The 26529-nt window shown below is 51.4% G+C and overlaps 1 protein-coding gene across 2 annotated transcripts; it reads right to left on the minus strand.

The window, feature by feature from the left end:
- Positions 1 to 292: 292 nt before the first annotated feature.
- IDH3B (isocitrate dehydrogenase (NAD(+)) 3 non-catalytic subunit beta) lies at positions 293 to 26068 on the minus strand. 2 transcript variants are annotated; one of them, XM_083458927.1, is made up of 12 exons: positions 25947 to 26068; positions 21581 to 21658; positions 20409 to 20507; positions 19835 to 19955; positions 19421 to 19481; positions 18534 to 18666; positions 17057 to 17190; positions 16167 to 16269; positions 15733 to 15879; positions 15525 to 15619; positions 14986 to 15046; positions 293 to 496 (listed from the first exon to the last, which is right to left on the minus strand). In XM_083458927.1, the coding sequence occupies exons 1-12, from the start codon at positions 25980 to 25982 to the stop codon at positions 419 to 421; spliced, it is 1146 nt and encodes a 381-aa protein (XP_083315053.1). In that variant the 5' UTR covers positions 25983 to 26068; the 3' UTR covers positions 293 to 418. The 2 variants fall into 2 exon arrangements, with proteins under 2 accessions (XP_083315053.1, XP_083315052.1); XM_083458926.1 differs by lacking the exon at positions 293 to 496 and adding an exon at positions 5660 to 6691.
- Positions 26069 to 26529: the final 461 nt, after the last annotated feature.

Genomic DNA, 26529 nt, shown 5'->3' on the forward strand with positions numbered 1-26529 from the left:
TTTATTCCATGTCTGTTGTATATAAAGGTTTAAAGACATTTGATGAGGGAAGTGTATGGTTCTGGGCAGCTGGTGGGTTTTACTGCCAGCTTCTCTCCACATTCAAGACTCTGAGGTAGCAAACAGCATCCCTGGTGCTCCGCTAGCTGACTGCAAGATTTGCAGACTTCTTTGCTTATAGCTGCTTTTCACTTGTCAGAGGTAGCTGAACTCCGCGGCCGGCCACTTCTTCCCACTTTCCCCGAAGAGTCCTCCAAGGTCTGCTAGGAGTATTTCATGCACACAACTCATGGGAGTGGCCACATTCACTTTATTTGTGCAACACTGAGCTAAGCTCACAATAAATTAATTGGCACAAGCAGAAAGCAGCATCATAATTCATTTCTGAGTTCCTTCCCCATGTGTTTCTTGAAAAGCCCTACTCGCTCAGAGCTGTGATAACGGCACGTGTGAAGTCATGGGATGTGGAGTAGCCGCCCATGTCTGGTGTCCGCACCTGTGAAGAGAGATGGGGAGGTTAGCAGAAAAGGCCATTTCTTCCCCCAGAAGAGTCCTTTGTGCAAGAATAATAATGTACCGCTTCCAAAACAAAGTCAATAGGAACAATATATAGTTATGGAGGGAGCAATATGTGTTTGTTTCTAGGAATTTAAAAACTTCCATGTTTATTATGGCAGTGGCTCCAATTAGCTAAGTACTGTGGACCCTTTTTTTAACAAGGCCAAGCCATGGACCCCCAAATTTTGAAAATTGTGGTCTTCATGGTGGTTTTTGTTACGTGACTGGTGCCACGGACCTCCTGGGTGGCCACCAACTGGGAACGACTGTATTATGGTATGAACTTGTATGGGTGGCAGTTATCCCAGGGTGGGGTCTAGTTTACAGTCTTTAAAATTATATATATATAAATTCTGTGGAATGCTGTGCAGACAGGGAACCAAGGCAAGAGCTGGGCCCACTGATCACTAACTGCAACGGATCTGCAGCGTTGCTGCTGCAGGAAAGAGCAAAGCATGGAGGTCTCTTCTTTTCTCCTGAGGCCATTGCTGGCTTTCTTATCCTTGACTGCCTGGCCAGCCTTTCAAGCCGTCTAGCCACCCTCCCTTTTTTGTTTTCCAAACTCTTGCTTTCGCCCCCAATTATTTTGGCCTATGGTGCAAAGGGGTGTTAGACGCTCTTTCCAATCTAGGCAAAAGCTTCAGTTGTTAGAAGTTGAAGATAAACATGAATGATCAGAAGCAACAGAGACAGAAATAGACTGGTGACATTTCATCTGGTGTTTATTTCGTCTTGTCTCTCTCCCGTCCTGCTTTGCTCAGCTCTTTTTATGGAAATAAGTGACTGCATCACAATGGTGGACATTGTTAGAAACTGAGATATGGAAGCCAGGAGCTAAGTGGCACCTTAAAATATGTTCATTCTTCACATGGTCTAGTCCTTCCCCTGCCCATCTTCCCTAATATTTTAAAGAAGGTCTCTTCTCCAGAGTAGCTGGAAGTGGGGAGGCAGAAAAAGGCCCTCTTTTCCTTCCACTCTGCAGGTTTAATCTGAAATCTCAGGTGCAGTACTGCACTCAGAGCTCAGAAACTGCTTGCACTAATGAAATTTCCTGTCGCAAAAGGCACCTAGAACAGTGGGAGTTTTGAACAGTAATTTCCTTTTTTTAAAAAAACTATAATGCAGCTGAGTCCTCCCATTTGATTGCTTTTGCCTGCTCATAAACGGGTCTGGTCAAAGAGGTTCCTTACAGTTCAGCAGCTTGCAGTTTACAATCTTGTAACAAAGATTGTAAACATTTCAAAATGCACAGTAAATTTCTAATTATTGTTTGAACACAAACTGAACTTTTAATATACCAAATTTAATGGTAAACCAAGTTACACATAACATGTTTTATATTCCTAAAGGAACAAAGTGACTTTTGGCGTGCACTAACAAACTATTGCATATTCTCCATTTCTACCAAAATTTGGTATTCCCTCCCCCTCCCCCCCCCACAAAACTCTCTAACAAAGATCTGGTTCTTTTTCAGTGACTTCAGAAGACTTCTCTAAAGCTGTCTGGAGTTGGCGGACAGTACAAAGTCTTGCGGGAATCATTTTTGTGGCCAGTCCTTAATTTACTAGTAATCCATTTGATAGGGTGACATTTCTGGCATGTGAAAAACCTCTATTCTCACCATGCTGTCAAGTGCAGCAGCTACAGATAGGTAGCCGTGTTGGTCTGCCATAGTCAAAATAAAAAAATTCCTTCCAGTAGCACCTTAAAGACCAACTAAGTTAGTTCTTGGTATGAGCTTTCGTGTGCATGCACACTTCTTCAGATACCAGCAGCTGTTGCTGTGCTGCCCTCATTGTGTCCATGTCTCGCCCCCCTACAAAGCCACGAAGCAAAATATGCAAGGACCCTTCTTAAGCAGGTCTGTGAAATAATCTTTTGGTTCTCACCTGACAGCGTTTTTAACCAATGTGTGGTCAGAGCTGTGAATGATGAGAAAGTTGTTTAGACACCATGAAGTAGGAATCCCTGAGGTCCTAAAGAGTTTTTGTCCTTTCTGAGTAGTCTTTGTAATCTCAATTCCCCGCCCGCCCAAATCAGGATTTTTCTTTTCTGTGGTGGGTTTGTCTGAGATCAGGTAATCCCTATAAGTTCCTTTGGCAACTACCACTTAAACAGCAAGTGCAGGTGAATCTTCAATTGTGCGAGGGAAAAACGGCTTCCTCTCAACCGATGGGCAACAGAGTAGAAGCCTCGGGCGCGATAAAGCCCTGCCTGGTACTGTGGATTTCTTTTGCAATTATTGTAAAGTTCCACCCTGTTTCCACAGGACTGTTTGTTGTACTGGGGGAAGTTTAAGTTGAGGTCAAGCAGGATATAAGATAAACAGAAAATCCTTGGAAGTAACAAATAGGCTTAGGGGTAGAATAAGGATACGTGGTAGTAAATATTAAGGATTAGAATATTAAAGGAGAAGAGGTTAGTAAATGAAAGGAGTTAATATTATTAGAAATATGACCTTTGAGAACTGTTATACAGGTGATATAATGAAATTCAAAATAAAAAAATTCCTTCCAGTAGCACCTTAAAGACCAACTAAGTTAGTTCTTGGTATGAGCTTTCGTGTGCATGCACACTTCTTCAGATACACTGAAGAAGTATCTGAAGTAGTCTGAAGTAGTCTGAAGTAGTCTTCAGTGTATCTGAAGAAGTGTGCATGCACACGAAAGCTCATACCAAGAACTAACTTAGTTGGTCTTTAAGGTGCTACTGGAAGGAATTTTTTTATTTTGACTATGGCAGACCAACACGGCTACCTATCTACTAATGAAATTCAGTTAGAGGGGATTCGAGGAAGTCAGTCAACAATGTGATGAAAGTTGGATATTTGAAGAGATCTTTTTTTCTTTCTTGTGTGTTTAGTTTATTGTAGTGTGGTGTGTGTTTTTTCTTTATTGTGTATTTTGTTATGTTATTTTTGTGATGAATGTTGAAAAGCAATAAAATTTTTGGAAAAGGGAAAAAAAAGTTGAGGTCAGGCAGGGTCTGGGAGAGGAGCAAAGACGGGAGCGCAATCTGCAAGGATCTGAAGGGCTAGTCCTGCAGAAGCCAGAGCGGAGCCCTTTGTTGTCGCTGCAGAGAAGCACTGGCTGGGAAGGACAAAGCAGGAGATCTTGGCTGAAGGACAGGAGGACCGACAGCTTCCTAAGAGACAGGAGCTGCACCAAAGTGGGACCCTCTTCCTTGGGGGGCGTTGGGCTGTCCTCCGCTGGGGGCTGACAGCCATAGTGTCAGGGATCCTGCCATGTGCAGGCAGCAGGGTGCGCTAAAAGACCGCAAAGGTCCTTCGCCACCCCACAGCTCCTTTTGCCTTTCTCACTGCTGCCACACAGGGAGCCGGCATTTCCCACCTGCTGTCTACAACCCCTTCCCCACCAGCTCAGACCCCATAAGCACAGACGTGAAGGGAGACCTTTGCCGCCCACCCCAGGCACAACACATATACTTACTTTCAGCAAATTGTTCATACTGTACAGGGGTCCCTTGGTTCTCAAACGCCTTGGGACTCAAACACTGCGAACCTGGAAGGAAGTGTTCCTGTTTGCGAACTTTCTTCGGAAGCTGAACGTGCTCCGTTTTGAGTGTTACGCTGGGGTCTGTTTTTGCTATTTAGTTTGCCTTTGTTTTTGTGGCATTTTTGTTTTGTTTTTGTGACTGTGGAACCCAGTTCAGCTACTAATTGATTGTGTGACTGCAGTACATTGTTGCTTTCAGTTTAGGGATCAGTGGTCTCGTTAGATAGTAAAATTCATGTTAAATTGCTGTTTTAGGGGTTGTTTTTAAAAGTCTGGAATGGATTAATCAATTTCCCGTTACTTTCTATGGGAAAGCGTGCCTTGGTTTTGGAACGGACTTATGGAATGGATTAATTTTGAGATCCAAAGTACCACTGTACTTATTTGCCATTTCGTGGCCTCTTGCCTGCCTGGGAGAGAGCCCTTTGGAGCTCTTCCGAGCTACCTCCTGTTTTCCATGAGTTTCGCTCGCAAGCCTGGCCACCTGACCTCTGACTCCAGATCAGGGAAACGCCCCCAGGCCCGGCACCATCCTTTGGGCACCCCACTTTTTACTTCTCTCCATTCACCCCTCAGTGCTTCCTGTTCCTTAAGCAGCTCTTCGTTCAGGGGCTTTTGGCCCTCGACTGGGCAAATGCTGCTAGGAAATTCTGGTCTGCTGCATCTTCCCAATCCGTGTAGAAGCCAGGCTGTCCCTCCTGCTCACTGAGGCCCCCAGAAGGGCAACTTCAGCAGCACTTTCCAGCATTGGTCAGGAACAGAGGGGGTTAAGCTGACATACTGATTTTCCCGAATCCCCATTCATTTAAGAATATTTCAATGTCACCTTCCATAAATCCCAAGGCGCTTCACAAAGCACACCTTAGAAGTTCAATTGGCCCATCAGGGAAGAGGCTAAATGAACAGGCATCCCTACAAGCAGGCCAGCCAGCAACATCCTTGGAGCTTAAATGATACCGCTGCCAGCACCTGCCTCACTTGCAGAGGGGGAGACTTTTCACAGAAGGTGCACCCCCTCTTTTGCCACTGAAATGCCCTCTCCAGGGAGGCCTGCCAGGCACCCCCCACCATGGCTGTTTCTTTTTTGAACCTCTCACGTGTATAGTTCTAACTTGTGGGAAAATCTAAACTACCTGGATGAATTGCTGATGGCAAGCGTGATGTTCCCTTTCTGTTTTAGTGATGACTGCTTTGCTAGCCATGCTATGTATGGTCATGCAATGATGCTGAAGGCGCAGGATGGACAGTGCGCAAATGAATATGGAGGCAGAGAGAGGAAGCTCTAGCAGGGCGGGAAGAGGACGTCTGTTGTTTCACACGGACATGGAACAAACGCTCGAGCCGGAAAGGGAGAGGGGAGCATCCGTTGGGGGGCCAAGAGCAGGGAGGGAGGGAGGCAGACCCAGGTGACGCCTCTGGCTCCTGCCCACTCCAGGGCTGCCAGACCAGTTCCCCACGGCTGGAACTTCTCCAGGGGCCTGGTCTGGAGTCCAGAGGCCCAGGGCTCTCCCTCTGGGGTCCACAGCAGAGATGATGCCAGGAATCAGACACACCACAGCCCCAAGGAGGGAGGCAGAGCCACTTGGTGCAGAAAATCCGCAACGGTTTTATTCACAATTAATATGGAGTATGATGACAGCTGAGCACACGTGGGATTCTCTGCCCACCCATTCACGCCAACACAGCCAGCTGGCCTCAAAATGAGACAACCCCCATGGGGGTCAAACCACCACCTGACACAGGCACCACAGGCAGATTCCGACAAATCCCCATGAACTGGATTTCCGTGGGCCTAAAGGTCCATTTGCAGAGACTGGTGCCAGGCTGTCATGATTCTGCAAGGGACCACAGCTGTAACAAAATCTCCTTTTTGCCCTCCCCACCCCTCTCCCTCACGCACAGAGCACTCCTCCTCCTGTGTCAGAACTGCAGGAACCAAGGGTCTAGCCACAAAAGGTACCCTCCTCAGCAGGGTGGGGGGACTGGGACCCTTCCCCACAAAGGTCACAGCATCACCTGCAGAGCTCAGCTTTGCTGAAAAGGGACGATGGGCAGGAAAAACCTCTTTCCCTTGAAAGGGGGGCCAAGGCCAGTTCCAGCCTGGGCTTCAGTGGGAAGGGGGGGGGTATTTCCACCCAGAAAAAGAGGGGGAATGGGAGGGGGCAGAGCAGCCTGAAGGACCCCAGCCTCTCAAGACTGCCTGCTTTCAAAACTATGGGCAAGTCTTTGTGGGGGGCTCCAGGGGGAGGCCTGCATGGGGACCCCAGGCCTGGAGCAGTTCCCAAAGGCTCACAGCACCGAGGAGTGTTCTCAATTCATCTATGGGACCCATACCCAGGGTTAAGAGATTGGGGGGGGGGGAGAAAACATTCCCTCCCCAGTAGGGACCGGCCAGCTTCAGATCTGAGACGCAAGGGAGAGCACACCCAGATCTCTTCTGAGACAGGCAGCCCCGAGGGAGGAGGTGTCTGTGGCGCCCATGTGCTGGGGGGGGGCCGGGCGGGGAGCAGCCGAGGGCCAGGCCAGCCCTAGGCCCCGTAGTGGGGGTGCAAGTGGTCAATCACAGACTTGACGAAGTCAGAGGTGGTCGAGTAACCGCCCATGTCCTGCGTCCGCACCTACAATCCAACACAGGGAAGGAGGGGAGAGGGAGACAGACATGCGGCTGTGAGATGTGGGAGGGGGGAAACACGAACCCCCCCCAAAAAAAAAAACAGGGAAGGGGACAGTCCCAAGCTGCACCCAGAGAAAGTGAGAGGCAAAGGGAGACACAGAGACACTCTCACCCCACCAAGGCCACAGACCACAAGACGGTCCACAGAAGGCTCTGAAGAGGGGAGGCGACAGGACAAGGGGAAGAGCTGGGAGAAGGGGGCAGAAGACGCAGGACCCCAGCCCCATTTCCCGCTGGATGCTAGCAAGTACACATGGCTGGCTGTTTGCAGCTGCAAAGAGGAGAGAGGCCGTGCTGGGAAGAGTCTCGTCCTGTGAATGGCACCAAGAACCAGCCGTGCCACAAGCGGCGGGGTCACCCCAAAGGGGTCTTCCTTAGGGGAGTCACAGGGATGGAACAACCGCACACACATGATTCCCAATCAGGTTCTGCGTGAGAGAGAGGCGGCCCTGTTTGTGGCCAGGCCCCAGGGTGGGAGAAGTCTGAGATGGGCTGGGGGCAGGCACTAGAGTCCATAGTCCCTTCCCTGCCAAGGGAATCTGATCTCTATTCCCAGTTCCACACGGGGAAACTGGCGTCTCTCTGAGAGCTGCGTCCACTGAGCTGCACTTGCGCTGGTAAATGGAGTGTGGGGGGGGGGGAGCGACTTGGGTGCCCAGGTGTTGAGCTCAGCGGGGGAGGCCTGGCTGGTGTGGCTCCCAGGGGGGTGGACTGACCTCCACTCAGAGGGATGTGTGCCTGGCCACCACTGGCCAATTTACCCAGGAGGCCTTGGCTGAGCAGGAGACTTCCCTCCTGCTGCCGCTCTGTGGTGCTGTTTTGTTACTTCGGTCATTTTGGGGGTTTTATTTTAGGAGTTTTTGGCGGGGGCGCAGGAGAGGGTCTTCTGGGGAGCTGGGCTGCCTCCCTCCTTGCTGTCCTTCTGCTGGCAGATGAAGCCTGTTTTGTTCCAACAGGCCTTTGGGAACTGTTTTTTAAGCAAGGGCTTTTAATTGTGCTGTGCTGTTTTTGCTATCTGTATTTTAAAGGATTTAATTTTACGCTGTTTTAATTCTATTATAGTTTGATCACTTTTTAACTTTTACAGTGGTACCTCGGGTTAAGTACTTAATTCGTTCCAGAGGTCCATTCTTAACCTGAAACTGTTCTTAACCTGAAGCACCACTTTAGCTAATGGGGACTCCCGCTGCTGCACGATTTCTGTTCTCTCCTGAAGCAAAGTTCTTAACCCGAGGTACTATTTCTGGGTTAGCGGAGTCTGTAACCTGAAGCGTATGTGTCAGGGGTTTAGGAGCAGAGGCACGGGCAAGGGAGGAAACAGAGAGCGAAGGGGAGGAGGCAGAAGAAAAGATGAGTGATGACGACGACCCGAGATCTCCTAGTCTTTCCAGTGAATCAGAGGATTCACAGAAAGGAGCACCAGTGGCCAGGGCAAGGGGGGAGTCTAGGGGGGCACCCCAGGAAGATAGAGCCAGAGGGGACTCAGGGGGGAGCAGCTGGAAATCGGGACCAGCGTCACCGCCAGGAAGCAGGGAAGAGGAAGGGAGCCAGGGGGGAAACGCTGGCAGCTCACCACAGGAGGGAGGACATGAGTCAGGAGTGGCCACACCTCCATCGGGGAGCGAAGAAACGGTTAAGAGGAAAGTAGAAGGTTGGGCGCGCGCGCCAAGTTCAAATGCAGAGGAAGGCGGCGCAGTAAGCAGCCCCGAAAGGGAGCCAGGTCCTAAAGCCCGGCGCAAGGAGGCAGGAGGGTCCGGGTCAGCGTCAGAAGAATCCCGGAAGGAAGAAGCCCCGGGGGGTAGAGGGACCCAGAGGAGGACAGTCAGGCGGAAAAGGTGGAGCAAGGCTAGGATATTAAGTTGGTGCACACGGGGCGGAGACTCAGACGGAGCTTCGCCGATCTAGCTACTAGACGTAGAGTTGCGCGCAGCAGCGTGAGAATGGAAACTGTAATTCAATAAAGACTTTTACTTAATGATCGCTGGCTAGCGTGATCCTCTGTGAGCTAGGATCTTCAAGCAGCTCTGACAGTAAGCTCCGTCTCCCTCTTGTGGGCATCTACAGCCTCGAGGAGGGGAGAGAAACAGGTGCCTACTAGCGAGCTCACGAACGGCAGACGATATGACGGCTGAGCAGCAGATAGAGGAACTCAGAAAAGCAGTGGCACAACTGAACGCCGAGGCTCTCGCATCCAGGAAGAGAGAGGAGGAGGCAGCTGCCGCCTGCAGGGATCTCCAGGTCAGGTTAGACGTGCTGACAAAGCAGACACCCCGGCAGGAGGGAATTGGGTTGGCGAGACGAACAGGCGGGCTGGTCTCTCACTTCGATGGGAACCTGCAACAGTATCCCAACTTTAGAGCCGACGTACTGTGCGCACTGCAACTGCTGCATAAAGACTTTAGAGATGAACAAGAGAGAGTGGGGTTCATCATGTCCCATTTGCATGGGGATGCGAAAGCATGGCTACGCAATTTATGGAGAGATAAGGATCCGGCGCTCCAGAATGCAGATGCCTTTATTAAAGCGATGGATGGGTGTTTTTTATCAAGTATTGACGTGGATCTTGCACGGAAGGAGGTGCATGGGCTGAGACAAGGGAGGGCCAGCGTCAGGCAGTATCATGCCCGCTTTTTCGCCTTGGTCAGTGCCCTGGAATGGGACAGAGATTCGGCTCCTGTAAGAGACCTCTTTTGGGAGGGGCTGCACAACTCGATTAAAGATGAGATCGCGAGGGGGGAGAGACCCCGAACCACCCAGGAGGTCGTTCAGAGGGCACTGGCAGTGGGGGTGAGGCTGGAAGACCGTCCGTGGAGCAGGGACGAAGGGCGTGGAGGGCGCGAACCAGCCAGGGGCCCCTCCTTCCTTCCCAGAGAAGCAGCGCGGGCGCAATCCACGCCTCCGCCAGGAGGAGGAGCCGAACCTATGGAGGTTGGAGGTGCAAGGGCTCAGTCAGCAACCAGAGCCCTAGCACCGGCAGCAGTGAAAGCGAAGCCTCCTAGAGGGAACAGGAAGTGTTACGTCTGTGAGGAGCCAGGGCATATGGCAAAAGAGTGTCCCCAGAGGCTCCACAAGCTTACTGCAGCCTCGGCAATGGTGACTGCAGCACCGCAGCAAGGGGGACCACAGCAGGGAAACGACGCAGTCTGGCTGGAGGAAGAGGCCCTGGGGCCCAGCCAGACGTGTTAGTGACGCAGTCCCCAGAGGTTTTACAGCCCGTGAACCCCCTCCCGCCCAAACCAGTGGTGAGGCTCACCGCATCTCTCCAGCTGCCCAATGGGATCACCACTGACGTGCCCATCACAGTTGACTCGGGCAGCAACGCGGACTTTATAGGGCAGGACTTTGTCGACAAGCACGCTATACAGTTGCTGCCGGCCACACTGCCCCTGCAGGTTGTCACGGTGGATGGCAGGGAGTTGCTAGGGGGGCAAGTGGTGAAGCAGACGCCGCCCATGGCGATGCGACTTGGAAATCACAAAGAAATCATCAGCTTCAATGTCACTCAACTATCGGATACGCCCATTGTATTGGGAATGAGTTGGCTGGACAAGCACAGCCCAACGCTGGCTTGGTACCAGAGGCAGCTGATCTTCGGCTCTTCCTTTTGTGCTGAACACTGCATCGTGCCCCGGCAGGAAGGAGAGGAAGAGGAGTCACAGCTGCTGCTAGGCACGCTGCAAGCGATTCCCCACAAGTACGCAGAATTTTTGGAAGTTTTCTGCGAGAAGGAGGCCGACAGGCTGCCCCCTCACAGACCATATGACTGCAAGATTGACCTGCTGCCGGGGGTGGCGCTGCCTAAGGGGAAACTGTATTCCATGTCAGAGGACGAGCTGCAGGAACTCAAACAGTTCATAGATCATAATTTGGAGCGCGGTTTCATCCGAGAGTCCAAGGCAGCGGGGGGCAGTCCAGTATTCTTTGTTAAAAAGCGAGACACGCCCCAAAAAAGACTGGTCGTGGACTATCGCATTTTAAACAATGGGACCAAGCCGTCGGACTTCCCCATGCCCTGAATCGACGACCTCCTGGCGAAGGTGCGGAAGGGAAAAGTGTTCACCAAGTTAGACCTGCGAGGGGCGTACAACCTCATTCGTATGCGGGAGGGAGATGAGTGGAAGACGGCCATGTTCACGCCACTGGGTACCTACGAATACAGAGTTATGCCCTTTGGATTGCAAAATGGCTCCCACGTTTTTCAAGCTTTCATGCATCACGTGTTGGCGGGACTTCTCTACAAGACGTGCGTCTGTTTCTTAGATGACATCCTGATCTTTTCGGAATCGCAGCAGGAGCATGACAGACACGTCAAGGAAGTGCTGACCAGACTAAAGCAACATAGGCTCTACGCCAAGCTGGAGAAGTGCCAATTTGACGTGACGGAGGTGGATTTTCTGGGCTACAAGCTGTCTGACAAGGGGCTCGCCATGGACAGCGCCAAGGTTCGCGCGGTATTGGATTGGAAGAGTCCACGCAACCGGAAGGAGGTCCAGAGGTTTGTCGGCTTTGCGAACTTCTATCGCAAGTTTATCAAGGGCTTCGCGATGCAGACAGCGGCCATCACAGACACGCTTAGCTCCAAGAAAAAGAAGTTCGTTTGGACAGAGGAGGCGGAGCAGTCCTTTCAGGCACTCAAGCGTCTCTTCGCGTCGGAAGAGCAGCTGCTTCACGTCAACCCCAGCAGGCCGATGAGGGTGGAGACAGACGCCTCGGACAGAGCCGTGGGGGCGGTCCTGCTGCAAAAGGACCAGCAGGGGGTGTGGCGACCGGCAGCGTTTTACTCCAGGAAGCTCAGCAAGTCCGAGCAGAACTACACCATCTGGGACAGGGAGTTGCTGGCCATTCATGCAGCGTTCAAAGCGTGGAGGCACTTCCTGATCGGCGCCAAGCACACGGTGCAGGTTTGCACGGACCACAAGAATCTGGAGCACTGGCGCACGGCACAGTTCCTAAACCAGAGGCAGATACGTTGGGCTGAGTTTTTTGCGAACTTCGACTTCCGCATAGAGTATGTCCCGGGGGACACTAACATCATGGCGGACGCCCTCTCCCGTAAGCCACAGTATCTGGAGGACGCAACGCCAGCGGCCGCCATGCACATCTTCGCACCAACAGTATGGGCGTGCGCCGCGGCCACCGTGGACCTGGAGGCGGTGCGACGAGCGTTGCAGGATGACTCCTTCGCGCAAGCAAAGATGGCAGAGGTGCAAAGGGGCACGGCTGCGGCCGACGGTTTCCAGCTACGAGATGGATTGCTCATCCGTAAAGGGGCCATCTACGTGCCGGGAGACGACCTTCGCGCCAAGGTGCTGCAGCAGCTGCACGACGCGCCCACGGCCGGGCACTTTGGCAAGGAGAAGACGGTGGAATTGGTAGCCAGGGATTTCTGGTGGCCTGGAATGAGAGGGGAGGTCGCAGACTACGTGGCGAGGTGTGACACCTGCCAGAGGGCCAAACCAGTGCACAAACCGCCGGCCGGACTGTTGGAACCGCTGCAAACTCCGGTCGAACCTTGGGAAAGGGTGGCCCTGGACTTTGTCACGGATCTGCCCAGCTCGAGGGGCAAGACGGCAGTGCTGGTGGTGGTGGACCTGTTTTCCAAGATGGCGCATTTCATTCCGTGTGCTAAGGTGGCCACGGCAGAGCAAACCGCCAAACTGTTCATAGACCACGTGTTCAAGGTTCACGGTCTGCCACGGTCTATTCTGTCCGACCGGGGGCGGCAGTTCATCTCGAATTTCTGGCAGAAGCTGATGGGCTTCCTGAACGTCAAGATCAACCTGGCGTCGGCGAGACACCCGCAGACCAACGGGCAAGCGGAGCGGGTCAATGCCATCATGCAGCAGTACCTGAGATGTTATGCAAATCAACAGCCTGCGACGTGGGTGGATTACCTGCCGCTTGCCGAGTTCGCCTACAACAACACGAAGCACGTGTCCACGGGGGTCACGCCGTTCTTCGCCAACAACGGGAGGCACCCCAGAACCTTCCCGGGACTGGAAAGAATGGGGGAGGGGGAGCCGCAGACAGCAGATGCGTTCGCGTCGGAGCTGCAGGAAGTCCACGATCAGCTGAGGCGCCACCTGGAGCTGGCCAAGCACGCATACAAGGTACAAGCAGACAAGCACAGAAGGGTTGGAGAAGAGCTCCACGTGGGAGACTGGGTTTGGTTAGCAGCCCACGCAGTGCCGGCCAGGTCGTTGGCCAAGAAGAAACTAGGGCATAAACAACTGGGGCCCTACCAAGTCGAAGAGCAGGTCAACCCGGTAGCTTTCAGACTGGCACTTCCGGAGGGTTCCAGAATGCATCCGGTATTCCACAGATCGGTGCTCACTCCCTACAAGGCACCGCACAGGTTCCAGGAACCCGGAACGGCGCCGAGTCCGGTCAGAGACAGAACAGGGCACGCGGGAGTGGCACAGAAGGAGCGCATCAACGAAGTCACGGAGATTTTGGACTCCAGATGGGGGGAAGAGGGGGTAGAATACTTTCTCGCCAAGGAGGGCACCCCGGCCAGTGCGAACAGCTGGGTGCCGGGCTACGCCTTGGACGAACCTCTGCTCAAAGACGAGTTTCATGCCCTCTTCCCACATAGACCTATGCCAGCAGACTTTTTCGACGACTGGCTTTTCACGCCCACGCTTTCGGCCAGCACGTTCCGGGGGTTCGACTCGGACGAGGAACCGACACGAGACGTCCGTTCCCCGGAGGGGTCACCCTCGGGATCTGCCTCAGAACCCTCGTATTGGTGGGACGATAGGCCAGAGGAGCAGTTCCGCAGAAAGTGGCTGGAATGCTCAGGACGAGCAACGCCGCCAGGAGGAAGTGAGGGAGAGACGGACATGGACATTTTCGGGGACGACCCTGGTTTCGAGCACGGCGGCACAGAGATGGAAGCGGAGGTGACCGTCGTCGACGAGAGCAGGGAGGAAGACCCGGGAGAGTTCAGATGGAGGCCCGCCACGGGAAGCGACCGATATCCGACGTTCGTCCCTTTGCAACAGCAGCCCCCAGCTCCAGCACCGGAAGGAGGGGAGGGGGGAATGGGGGGCTTCGAGGGGGGGATGGATGTCAGGGGTTTAGGAGCAGAGGCACGGGCAAGGGAGGAAACAGAGAGCGAAGGGGAGGAGGCAGAAGAAAAGATGAGTGATGACGACGACCCGAGATCTCCTAGTCTTTCCAGTGAATCAGAGGATTCACAGAAAGGAGCACCAGTGGCCAGGGCAAGGGGGGAGTCTAGGGGGGCACCCCAGGAAGATAGAGCCAGAGGGGACTCAGGGGGGAGCAGCTGGAAATCGGGACCAGCGTCACCGCCAGGAAGCAGGGAAGAGGAAGGGAGCCAGGGGGGAAGCGCTGGCAGCTCACCACAGGAGGGAGGGCATGAGTCAGGAGTGGCCACACCTCCATCGGGGAGCGAAGAAACGGTTAAGAGGAAAGTGGAAGGTTGGGCGCGCGCGCCAAGTTCAAATGCAGAGGAAGGCGGCGCAGTAAGCAGCCCCGAAAGGGAACCAGGTCCTAAAGCCCGGCGCAAGGAGGCAGGAGGGTCCGGGTCAGCGTCAGAAGAATCCCGGAAGGAAGAAGCCCCGGGGGGTAGAGGGACCCAGAGGAGGACAGTCAGGCGGAAAAGGTGGAGCAAGGCTAGGATATTAAGTTGGTGCACACGGGGCGGAGACTCAGACGGAGCTTCGCCGATCTAGCTACTAGACGTAGAGTTGCGCGCAGCAGCATGAGAATGGAAACTGTAATTCAATAAAGACTTTTACTTAATGATCGCTGGCTAGCGTGATCCTCTGTGAGCTAGGATCTTCAAGCAGCTCTGACAGTATGTAACCCGAGGTACCACTGTATATGTTTTTTGCTTTTTGTATTTTATTTGTGCTGCTTTAATTTGTGTAAGCTGCCTTAAGTCCTGCGCTGAGGAAAAGGAGGGATATAAATAAATATAATAATAATAATAATTTGAAAATAATTTTAAGTAGGATATTTTTGTAATCCATTTGATGAAGGGTGAGCTCTAAGTACAAACAAGCCCCAATAGCCTCCTCCTCCTGGGGGAGTGAGTCAGCTGCCCTGGCAAATTTTGCCCCCCCCCCCACTCTCCTTGGCCTGAACTCCCCCCAACTGCCCCAACAGAACCTGCCAGCCAGAACTGGGCACAACACGGAGGGAAGAGAAGCAGAGACAGGTTCGGCACACAGCAGAAAGGAAAGGACAGAAACCAGACAGCTCAATACTCACTTTGCCAACTTTGATCACCTTCCTCACGGCGTCCGAGATCATGGTGGAGTGGTATTCCAAGCTAGACAGGGGAGGAGGAAAGAGGAGGCTGTCACAAGGAGTAATAACCCTGTGAGGGAGGCCACCCCGGCCATCTCCTCTTCATAGCTATCAACCTTTCCCTTTTCTTGCAGGGAATCCTATTCGGAATAAGGGAATTTCCCTTTAAAAAAGGGAAATGTTGACAGCTAGGCACCTCTTTAATCTTCTACCCTCGGGCAGGAGAGATAGAAGTATAATCAGCCGTACCAACAGGCTAAAAAACAGCTTTTGTCTGGGGGCTGTTAGGCTGTTGAACGGAAAATAACACAGTGAAATTGATTTGCGAGGTGGTGTGTTGTTCGAAAAGCACACAGAGTGCAATGAGACTGAGTGTTGTGGGGAAGGAAGGCTCACTTAATTTCACTGTACACAGGTTGTACAATGACAATGAAGGTGGAATTATTATTATTCTGCTGGAAGGCTCCTCGCCCTCTTGCCACTCAGCCCAGGGAACTCACTTGAGATGCCTCAACATGTTGGCCGAGGAGAGCAGCATGGCTGTGGGGTTGGCGATGTTTCTCCCCACAGCCTGAGCAAAGGGGTGACGGGCGCCCTGGAAGGAAGGAGAGAAAGGGGGAAAAGCTCTCAGACACATTGTGCTGCCCAGCTTCCCCTGAAGCCCCCGGGACGGAGGGAGGGCGAACCCGGCCCCGATCAGTTCCTCACCATCTCAAAGACGGCGTATTCAGCACTGTAGCTCTCTCCAGGAACCACGCCGGCCCCACCCACCAGGCCGGCCGCCAGGTTGTCGATGATGTTGCCGTACAAGTTGGGCATGACCAAGACGTCAAACTGGTAAGGGTTTTGCACCAGCTGGAAGGAAGACAAGGCACACCATTGCACGTGGAATTGCGGCAGGAAGCACCCTCCCGTCATGCCAGTCTCACGGGCAGCTCACGGTTTTGTGCCCAAGCTCCTCTGCAGGCCACATGCCAGGAGGGGGTGAGGCCGCCCAGCAACCGAGAATTGCAGGGGCACACTGCCAATGCTGGGGGACTCCTCTGGCAACCCACAAGCCTGGGCAGAGGGGCAAGGGTCCCCAGGGGAACATATCTGCTGAAGGAGGCAGCGGGGAGGGAGGGCCGAGGGGCCTGGCCTACCTGCATGCAGCAGTTGTCTATGATCATGGTGTCAAATTTAATCTTGGGATACAACTCGGACACCTCTTTGCAGCAGCGCAGGAAAAGCCCATCGCCCAGTTTCCTGAGAGAGAGAGAGAGAGAGAAGACAGTCTGGAATTCTGGACGCTGTCCCAAGGAAAGTGGGTAAGGTGGAAACAGGAGACAGACTTGGGGCGGTATTCAAGTAAGGCTGACCCACTGCCTTGCCCCACCCTCCGGCCCTAGGAGTCCACATAAGGGAGCTGCTCCTGGAGGAAGAACTGTGAGGGGAGAGACTCCATCAGGCAAGGCCTCCTTCCACCTGCCTAGCCCCACCCTCGGCCTCTCAATTTGTATTGTATTGTTTTATGTGCCGCTGTTTTATTGATTATAGTTTAGATATTACTGTAACTGTTGGGTGGGTTTCTGTTTAACTTTTATATGTTGGTATTATTATTTTATACTTTTCTAATTGATTGTGGAATGTTACTTTTTTGATGTAGGCTGCCTATTTTAAAGTTATGTTTTATTATCACATTTTTGTATTGCGTTAGATTGTTATAAGATGTACATTTTTTGTTTCTTCAACTTGTAAACCACCCTGAGTATTGTAAGATAGAAAGGCGATATACAAATTAAAAATGATGATGATGATGAAAGTAAGGAGCATGTCCAAGTTAGGCCATTCATCTCAACAGGTCGGCCACTTCCTTCCATGGAACTGACTCTGTCACCAAGGGCCGTTCAGAATCTGGAAGAACTTGACCCCTTAGTGTGGCAGCACAAACACTTGGGAACCCCCTGGGTGTTGAGATGGGGACTGGGGGTCAGCAACAGGAAAAGGAGCCCCCAGCCAGCCGGCCCCCGCCCTCCCGCTGCTCCCCACTCACATGATGTTGGCTTTGTGGACGGCTGTGACCTTGGAGCGCCCTTTCTTGGTGGCAAAGTCAAAGGCAAACTTGGCAATGCGCTGCGACTTGGCCCGAGTGATGATCTTCATGCACTCGATGACACCCTTGGCGCTCTGAGCACAGAGGGGGCACAAGCAGCACAAACCACATGAAGGAAGGCTTTGCCCCCACCAAGGCCCCCGCCCCTTTCAAGCGTCAGGCCTCCTGGGCTCTGCTCAGAGACTGCCTCCGCCTGGCTCTTCCTCCTCATCCACCCCCTCCTGCCCAAGAACTGTTTCCTTTCAAACTTTATAACTTTAAGAACTGGTGCCCGGGTTTGCTTGTTTTCCTCATCCCATCCCAACCCATTTCCTTTTGTGCTGTGTCTTTTAGAATGTAAGCCTGCAAGCAGAGGTTGTCTTGTACATCAACGTTCTTAGGCAAGTAGCCCTTAGAGCTAAATGAACCTGCTTAGCATGAATGAATGAATCTGAAGCAAGCAGAGCCTGCCTTCTCCAGAGCCAAGGGGAGAAGCCCCACACCAGAGGGGTGTACAGTTAAGCAGACTGGCTCCTATCCCACTAGAAAACTACTTTGCCTGTTCCCCTTCCGACCCCCACCCCAAAGGTTCACACAAGCTTTGTCTCCTCCCCACTCCCCATTTTACTGTGGGGGCTGTCAGTGTACACAGCCTTTCGCTCCCGACCCCATCACCAAACGTTACGTTAGAAATGTCCTTCCCATTCACACAGTGGCTCTCACACTCCCTGCATCTCACTCAATTGTGTAACTTTAGGACTGCAGGATCAGCACAGCCAGGAACAGAAGCCCTCCCAGCAGATGCCAAACAGATATCATAATTTATGATAATAATTTATTATTTATACCCTGCCACTCTGGGCGGCTTACAACAAAGTACTAAAATAGTGGTCTGTTAAACAGTAAAAGCTTCCCTAAACAGGGCTGCCTTCAGATGTCTTCTAAAAGTCTGGTAGTTGTTTTTCTCTTTGACACCTGGTGGGAGGGCATTCCACAGGGCGGGTGCCACTACCAAGAAGGCCCTCTGTCTGGTTCCCTGTAACTTGGCCTCTCGCAGTGAGGGAACCACCAGAAGGCCCTCAGAGCTGGACCTCAGAGTCCGGGCAGAACGATGGGGGTGGAGACGCTCCTTCAGGTATACTGGACCGAGGCCGTTTAGGGCTTTCAAGGTCAGCACCAACACTTTGAATTGTGCTTGGAAATGTCCTGGGAGCCAATGTAGATCTTTCAAGACCGGTGTTATGTGGTCTTGAAAGATCTATGAGCTATGTGCTTTTCAAAAGACACCTGAAGGCAGCCCTGTTCAGGGAAGTGATGCTGTATAGTGTTTTGACTCTCTTTTGTCAGGAGCTGCCCAGAGTGGCTGGGGTCACCCAGCAAGATAGGTGGCATGTAAGTTATATATATTTATTTTCATTACTGCATTGGCAGCACTCACCTCGTGCTCCAGGGAGCTGTACTCGCCCTCCGTCTGCTCACGGATGATCACCAGGTCCAGGTTGTTGTGCCGCGTTTTGTAGCCGGGCAGGCTGTTCACACGGACCACGTTGGCAAAGAGGTCCAGCTTGCGCCTGGAAGAGGGAAGCCAGAGTTACGGAGAAAACCTACCACCACCACCATTTTAAAGTGCTGTCTCAACACCAGCCGGCCCCACATCCTCCAAATCAATCTGCCCCCATGGCTGCTCATTCAATTCTGTCTCTTCAGTCACCGTGATGGGCTGGCCCAGCAATAAATGATGATGATGATAATAATAATAAATAAATTAAATAAAAAGAATAATAAAAATATGCCTCCCATCTGAGGGCGTTGCCCCAGCCACTCTGGGTGACTACCAACAAAATCTAAAACCATCACACATTAAAACCTTCCCTATCCAGGGCTGCCTTGAGCCGTGGCTTTCCCCTCGCCTGTCTGCCCCCGTACGTGATCCACCTCGCCCCTCTGAAACGCATTTAAGCCACGCTCCTTGGAGTGCAGCAAGATTGGTACCAGAAACTTCATTGGTAATTAACTCTCATTTCGCTTTGTATTTAGGTATTTAAGGCTAGACGGATTGGTGGGTTGTTGTTTTTCTGCAGTGTGTAGTATTATTCTGTTTGCTAAATTGTTGATTTTTGTCATTTTTTACTATACTGACATGCTTCTCATTTTGATATTTTGGATGTTTGCTGCTTTGGGTGCAGCTCATTGTGGAAAAGCAGAAGATAGGGAAACACACCCTTTCCATCCTTTCAGACGACAGCAAATTGGATGCCTTTAGCTGGATGGTGGCGGCATTTGAAGTTTATCTAGTCTCCCCGGTGCAAGGCTGCTGAAACTTACCTGAGCCTCATGTCGTAGGAGGCCAGTTCCCCTTTGTATTCCATGGGGGTGTGGATCTTTCCTGCAATGGCGAGAGACAGTGAGAAAAGACCCCAGCCCTCTGCAGAGGAGAGCCACAGGGTGATAAGGGGATGGGAGCCCCCGTGAAGGTGCTATTGGCAGCCCAGAGAAAGCCGTCTCCTTGCAAGATGCAAGCCACTTCCCCATGGCCCGGATCAGGCATAGGCAAACTCTGGCCCTCCAGATGTTTGGGACTACAATTCCCATTATCCCTAGCTAACAGGACCAGTGGCCAGGGATGATGGGAATTGTAGTCCCAAACATTTGGAAGGCCGAGTTTGCCTATGCCTGGCCCAGATGTACGCCATGGGCCTCTAAGGAAGCCTTGCCCACCAACTTCCCCTCACGCCGTACCCATGAGGGCCACTTTGCTCTTGTCCATGGAGCCAAGGACTTGATCCAGGATCTCCTCTGAAGCCATGTTCTGCACCTCACTCAGGTGGTGCTCATCAAACTGCACAGGGACACCAGCCGCCTACAGAAACACACAGGAGGGAGGAAAGTGGGGTGTCGTGCTGCTGGGTCACATGGCCAGGGTGGGCCCCTTCTCTGATTTCCACGTGGTCGTCCCATGCAGAAGAAAGCAGTGCACCCCTCTCCGCCTCTTGCAAGGAATGTCACATGCGGAAAGGGAATCCTGTCGAGGTGTGGGGGCACTGCAAAACACCCATACTGGCTGTCACAGGCACCCCCAAGGATGAGCCAAGCCAGGAGAGATTTTCCCCAGCAACCCTGTCATGCAGCTGGGCTTGGGACTCTGATCTGAGCCCCACTGTCTTGACCTGAGGACCAGACCTTGGGGCTTGACAACAAAGATGCCACGGCTTAATTCAGGGCAAGAGACTGGAGCGTCTCAGCCAGCCAGCCCTTTGCCTCCTCCCCAAAGCCAAGCTCTTGAGAAATCGCCAAGCGAAGCAAGCGCTCTTACCTTGAAGACTTCCTTGACGGAGTGCATGAGCTCAGGCCCCACGCCATCCCCTGGGATCATGGTGACGGGGAACACCCCCTCTGAGCTGAAGCTCTCCGCCTAGAAGAGGAGAGCACAGAGTCACACCCATCCTGATCCTCAGAGCAAGGGGAGCAGAACCGGTTTTTACTCCCCATCCTTTAGAAGAGGTTAAAAAAAAAAAACCATCTAAACTGGGGGATATTATGCAAATCAGATATACAGCTAAATGAGTACCCTGGCAGGAGCTGAACTGATTTTTCTCTTTTTAATGAAAACTTAGTCATAGAACTGTCACACCAAGGGTCATCTGGTCCAGCCCCCCACAATGTAATATAATAATAATAATAATAATAATAATAATAATAATAATAATAATAATAATAATAATAATTTATACCCCGCCCATCTGGCTGAGTTTCCCCAGCCACTCTGGGCAGCTCCCAATCGAGTACTAAAAACAATACAGCATTAAACATTAAAAACTTCCCTAAACAGGGCTGCCTTCAGATGCCTTTTAAAAATAGGATAGTTGCTTATTTCCTTGACATCTCATGTGTGGTGGTCACGTGGGATCATAGCAATCCAACCTGACCACCACATGATGGGAGGACGTTCCACAGGGTGGGTGCCACTACCGAGAAGGCCCTCTGTCTGGTTTCCTGTAACCTCACTTCTTGCAATGAGGGAACTGCCGGAACGCCCTTGGAGCTGGACCTCAGTGTCCAGGCAGAATGATGGAGGTGGAGCCGCTCCTTCAGGTATACTGGGCTTGAAAGGCCATTTAGGGCTTTCAAGGTCAGCACCAACACTTTGAATTGTGCTCGGAAACGTACTGGGAGCCAATACAGATCTCTCAGGACCAGTGTTTTGTGGTCCCAGCGGCCGCTCCCAGTCCCCCGTCTGAATTTTAAAAAAGAACTTTAAGAAAAAAGCACTGCACATACATTGGTGGTCCTTACAACAACCCTGTAAGGTATGACAGTATTTTTAGCCTCCTTTTGCAGATGAACTACAGCTCTCTTAACATTTCGTACACTGCTTCAGATGTTGGTTGCAACACAGAACTGTGACATAGAAATGCCCTCAATAAACAGAGGAAGCCTGGAGCTGGAAGAAGGGAGAGCATCTGCAAGAGAGAGGAGGAGCCTTACCTTGGCTGGCTTCTGCAGAACTGCAGCTGAGGTGCTGAGGCTCCTCCATGCCCCACAGCTCTGCGACAGCAGAAGACTCTGCAATGGAAAAGGAATTATTATTATTATTATTATTAATTTCTTCCCTGCCCATCTGGCTGTTTCCCCAGCCACTCTCGGAAGCTTCCAACAAAAGATTAAAAATACACTAAAACATCAGTCATTAAAAACTTCCCTAAACAGGGCTGCCTTCAGATGTCTTCTAAAAGTCAGATAGTTGTTTATTTCCTTGACACCACTGAGAAAGCCCTCTGCCTGGTTCCCTGTAACCTCAATACTCGCAGCGAGGGAACCGCCAGAAGGCCCTCGGAGCTGGACCTCCGTGTCCGGGCTGAACAATGGGAGTAGAGACGCTCCTTCAGGTATACTGGGCCAAGGCCGTATAGGGCTTTAAACAGGCTCTAGCTTCTGATATAAGGAGCTGATCCCATCTAAGCAAGGCTCAACCTCAAGCTTTACTCCTTAGGCTTTACTAAGGCAGAAGTAACATTGAATTAAACACATGCCTGGCGTGCTCTGGTCCATGGGGTCATGAAGAGTCGGACACAACTAAATGACAACAACAAACACACTCAAAACCATCCAAGTCAGTGGCCACCAGTACATCTTGTGACAGTGAGTTAGTGGACTATGCTGAAATGACAAAACTAACTGGAAAGCTCAGAAATCAAGATGATTTGTAAATCAAGAAAATCTTTAATAAGAAAAGGAAAAGAAATCAAGATGGTAAGAAATTTTTAAAAGAACGGGAAATGTTTATTATGTACAGTGGACGCTCAGGTTGCGAACGTGATCCGTGCGGGAAGCACATTCGCAACCCTCAGCGTTCACAACCCACAGCGCTGCGTCTGCACACGCAAGGGTTGCGATTTGGCACTTCTGTGCAAAGCGTGATTTAGCGCTTCTGCGCATGCGCAAGAACCAAAACCCGGAAGTAACCGTTTCAGTACTTCCGGGTTCGGTGCGCATCTGGAAATCGCGCAACCTGGAGCGTCTGTAACCCGAGGTATGACTGTATTTGCAAAAGTATTGTAAACAGGTTAATACACTGGCAGGATTTTAAGAACACTTGTAATTTTACAATTAATACAGGAAATTTGAGGTAGAAAAAATAATTTGGAGTATAGTTTGGATTTGATATCCCGCCTTTCACTCCCTTTAAGGAGTCTCAAAGCGGCTCACATTCTCCTTTCCCTTCCTCCCCCACAACAAACACTCTGTGAGGTGAGTGGGGCTGAGAGACTTCAGAGACCTTGGCGCAAGGTCACCCAGCAGCTGCATGTGGAGGAGCGGAGAATTGAACCCAGATCACCAGATTACGAGTCTACCGCTCTTAACCACTACACCACACTTGGATCTCATGCAGTTGAAAAGGGAATTTAAGGAAGGGGGGAATCATGGGATTCAGAGAATCCCATTTTATGGATTTGATATTGTTGTTGTGTATAAGTTTCTTTGTTTGTGGTTGTTGCTGTGTTTGTTGTTTGCTTTTTTTGTTGAAAATATAATAAAAATATTATAAAAATAAAAATAATCTTGTGACAGTGAATTCCACAGGTCAGAATGGGGAACCTTTGGCCCTCCAGATGTTGCTGGACCCCCCAACTCCCACCAGCCCCAGTCATTATGTTAACTATCTTTCAATTCCTGGCAGGAAGCCTTATTTTAGATTTGCACTGATTGCAGATTTGCAACTGGGCCAAGTTCAAGGCGTTATTGTTAGTATCTAAAGCTCTTAAGAACTGGGAACTAGCTGACCTAGAAGATCACCTGACCGCAACTGCTTCAGTCGGTGGAATTAGCACTACGGCAAGTGTCACATAATAGCCGTTCTGCACTAATTCATCTAGTGTGGCAGCACCTGCACTTTGGAACTCCCTGCCTGTTGACACCAAGCAGACACCTTCCCTGCTAAAAACATTCTTGTTTAGACAAGGCTACTCAGATGCTTAGAAAGTGGATGCGAATTTTAACACATCTCAGTATTTTAACTTCTTGTGCGTTTTAAGCTACTGTAGTTTTTTCTTGATGATGATTTTCTTTTTTCATCTTTTCACAAATGTCTTTGAGGTGTTTTTCTTACAATCAAGCCATGTATACATTTTATGAAATAAATAATCCTAGAGACAAGCTTCTTCCTGAGAGGCTGCCGTTTTCACAAGTTCTTTGGGGGTACGCAGTGCTGGGGCCCAGGCACCTCCTCATGTGCCAGCCATCCCTGGGGCTCCCTGCCCAGGAAGACTCGGAAGGCAAACTCCTTGAGGCGGGGGTCTCTCTTGGGGGCCCTGGCTGCTGTTGGACTACAACTCCCATCATCCAGTGGTTGCAGGACCAGTGGGGAGGGATGCTGGGAGTTGTAGTCCAACAACAGCCGGGGACCCGTGTCAGACTAGGACCTGGGGAGACCTGGGTTCAAATCCTGCCCCTGCATGTCCACAAAGCCCACTGGGTGTGACCTTGGGGGCCCATCGCCACCTCTCAGCCTGACCCTATCTGGCAGGGCTGTTGTGGTGGGCATTGTACACCCTTGTGCAAATTAACTGAAACAAAGCATGTTTTCTATCTTACTCGTAATCCCGTACAGTCATACCTCGGGTTAAAGTTGCTTCAGGTTGGGCATTTTCGGGTTGTGCTATGTGGCGACTCGGAAGTAATGGAATGCATTACTTCCGGGTTTCGCCGCTCACGCATGCGCAGACACTCAAAATGACGTCACATGCATGCACAGGCACAGATGCAGGCTGCGTTTGCTTCAGGATGCGAACGGGGCTCCAGAATGGATCCCGTTCGCATCCAGAGGTACCACTGTACTCAAAACAAACATGAAAATTCATTATGGTGTTGGAAGCCTGCAGCCAGTAGAAGGAATAATGCGCTCGCCACAATATATTGAGGTTCTACGAAAGAAGAGTTATTCCAGAGCTGGAAAAGAGGTATCCTGAGGGTACTGGGAATACGGCAGCAGGGCCTAGTCCGCTGTCACACATTGAAAGTGGGGAAGAAATTCAGGACAAAGCAGCAAATACAGGTACTTGATTGGCCAGGGAATTCCCTGGATGTCAATCCCATTGAGAATTTGTGGGCTATTTGAGTTGTGATGGATTTATGTTGTAAATAAAATTAAAATAAATAAAAATAAATAAAAAAAGAGAATTTGTGGTCTATATGCAAAAGTCGCCTCCATGCTGTAGACTGTAAGACTATGGAGGGATCCGAAAATGAACAGGAACCATTCAAAACTAGTTACAGGCAGGTAGCCGTGTTGGTCTGCCATAGTCGGGGGGGGGGGGAATTCCTTCCAGTAGCACCTTAGAGACCAATTAAGTTAGTTATCGGTATGAGCTTTCGTGTGCATGCACACTTCTCCACATACACAGGTATCTGAAGAATACCTGTGTATCTGAAGAAGTGTGCATGCACACGAAAGCTCATACCGATAACTAAATTAGTTGGTCTCCAAGGTGCTAATGGAAGGGGGGGTTTTTTGTTTGAAACTAGTTAGACTCCATAACAAACCATTCTCAAATGCTGCTTAAGAATAGAGGGGATCGTATCCGTGACAAATGTATGTATACAGTGGTACCTCGGGTTAAGTACAGTCATGCCTCTGGTTGAATGTGCTTTGGGTTGAGCGCGTTAAAGTTGCGCTCTGCGGCAACCCAGAAGTAATGGAGCGCGTTACTTCCGGGTTTCACCGCTCATTTTGAGCATCTGCGCATGCGCGGAAGTGGCAAAATGCGACCGTGCATGCGCAGACGCACCGTCACGGCTTATGTTGCGTTCAGGATGTGAACGGGGCTCTGGAACGGATCCTGTTCGCATCCCGAGGTACCACTGTACTTAATTCGTTCCGGAGGTCCGTTCTTAACCTGAAACTGTTCTTAACCTGAAGCACCACTTTAGCTAATGGGGCCTCCTGCTGTTGCCGCGCCACCGGAGCCTGATTTCTGTTCTCATCCTGAAGCAAAGTTCTTAACCTGAAGCACTATTTCTGGGTTAGCGGAGTCTGGAACCTGAAGCGTCTGTAAACTGAGGTACCACTGTATGTGAGTTTTGTACAACAATAAGCACATTGTTTGTTCCATTGTTTGTTTGTTTCAGTTAATTTCCCCCAGGGTGTCGGGGGAGGGGGAGAGAGGACCAAGGGGGGTGGAAATGCCCCCGAGGCAGCGAACAGCCCCCCAGGGTCGCCCCTCGCCCTACAGGGGGGCGGGGGGGCTGAGGCGTACAGAGGAGGGGCCGTGGGGCAATTCCAGGGGGCGGGGGGCTCAGCCCCCAGAGATCCCTCCCCGCGGGGCCGCCTCCCCCTCCGCTCCCCTTCACTCACCCTGGCAACCGCCCGGACACCGCTGAGCGCCGCCATCTTGCCGCCCCACAATGCTCCGCGGCCCGGAAGGAGGGCGCCACCATCGAGGGAGCGCGGGCAGAGCGGCGCCAAGGATCCGGTTCCGGAATTCCAACCGGCCTTGGAAGACTGACATCTCGCGCATGCGCACACGTGTGCGCCTCGTGTCCAGCCTGAGACAGGAGCCATCTATCTATCTATCTATCTATCTATCTATCTATCTATCTATCTATCTATCTATCTATCTAAATATAATCTCTGTTGTTGTTGTTGTTGTTGTTGTTGTTGTTGTCTTTTATGCCTCTGTGTCATAAAAATGCACATTATTCCTTCCTGTAGCAAGAAAGCCTTGCAGTAAAATCCCTACCAAACAGGTTGAAATCCGAAGTCCGGCATCTGCCCCTGTGGAAAGATGAATTCTTGATGGCCTGGAATAAAAAGAAAGTTTTCTGCTCGGCAGGCATCCCCTGCCAAATCTCCAGTGGCAGGGAGTTCCACAGGACACGAAAGGCCCAATCTCTCCAACTGGGGCAGCGGTTTAAGAGCCAGGGTATCCCTGTACATC

Source organism: Podarcis liolepis, assembly GCF_965112155.1.
Source record: "Podarcis liolepis genome assembly, chromosome: 9".
NCBI classification, from domain to species: Eukaryota; Metazoa; Chordata; class Lepidosauria; order Squamata; family Lacertidae; genus Podarcis; species Podarcis liolepis.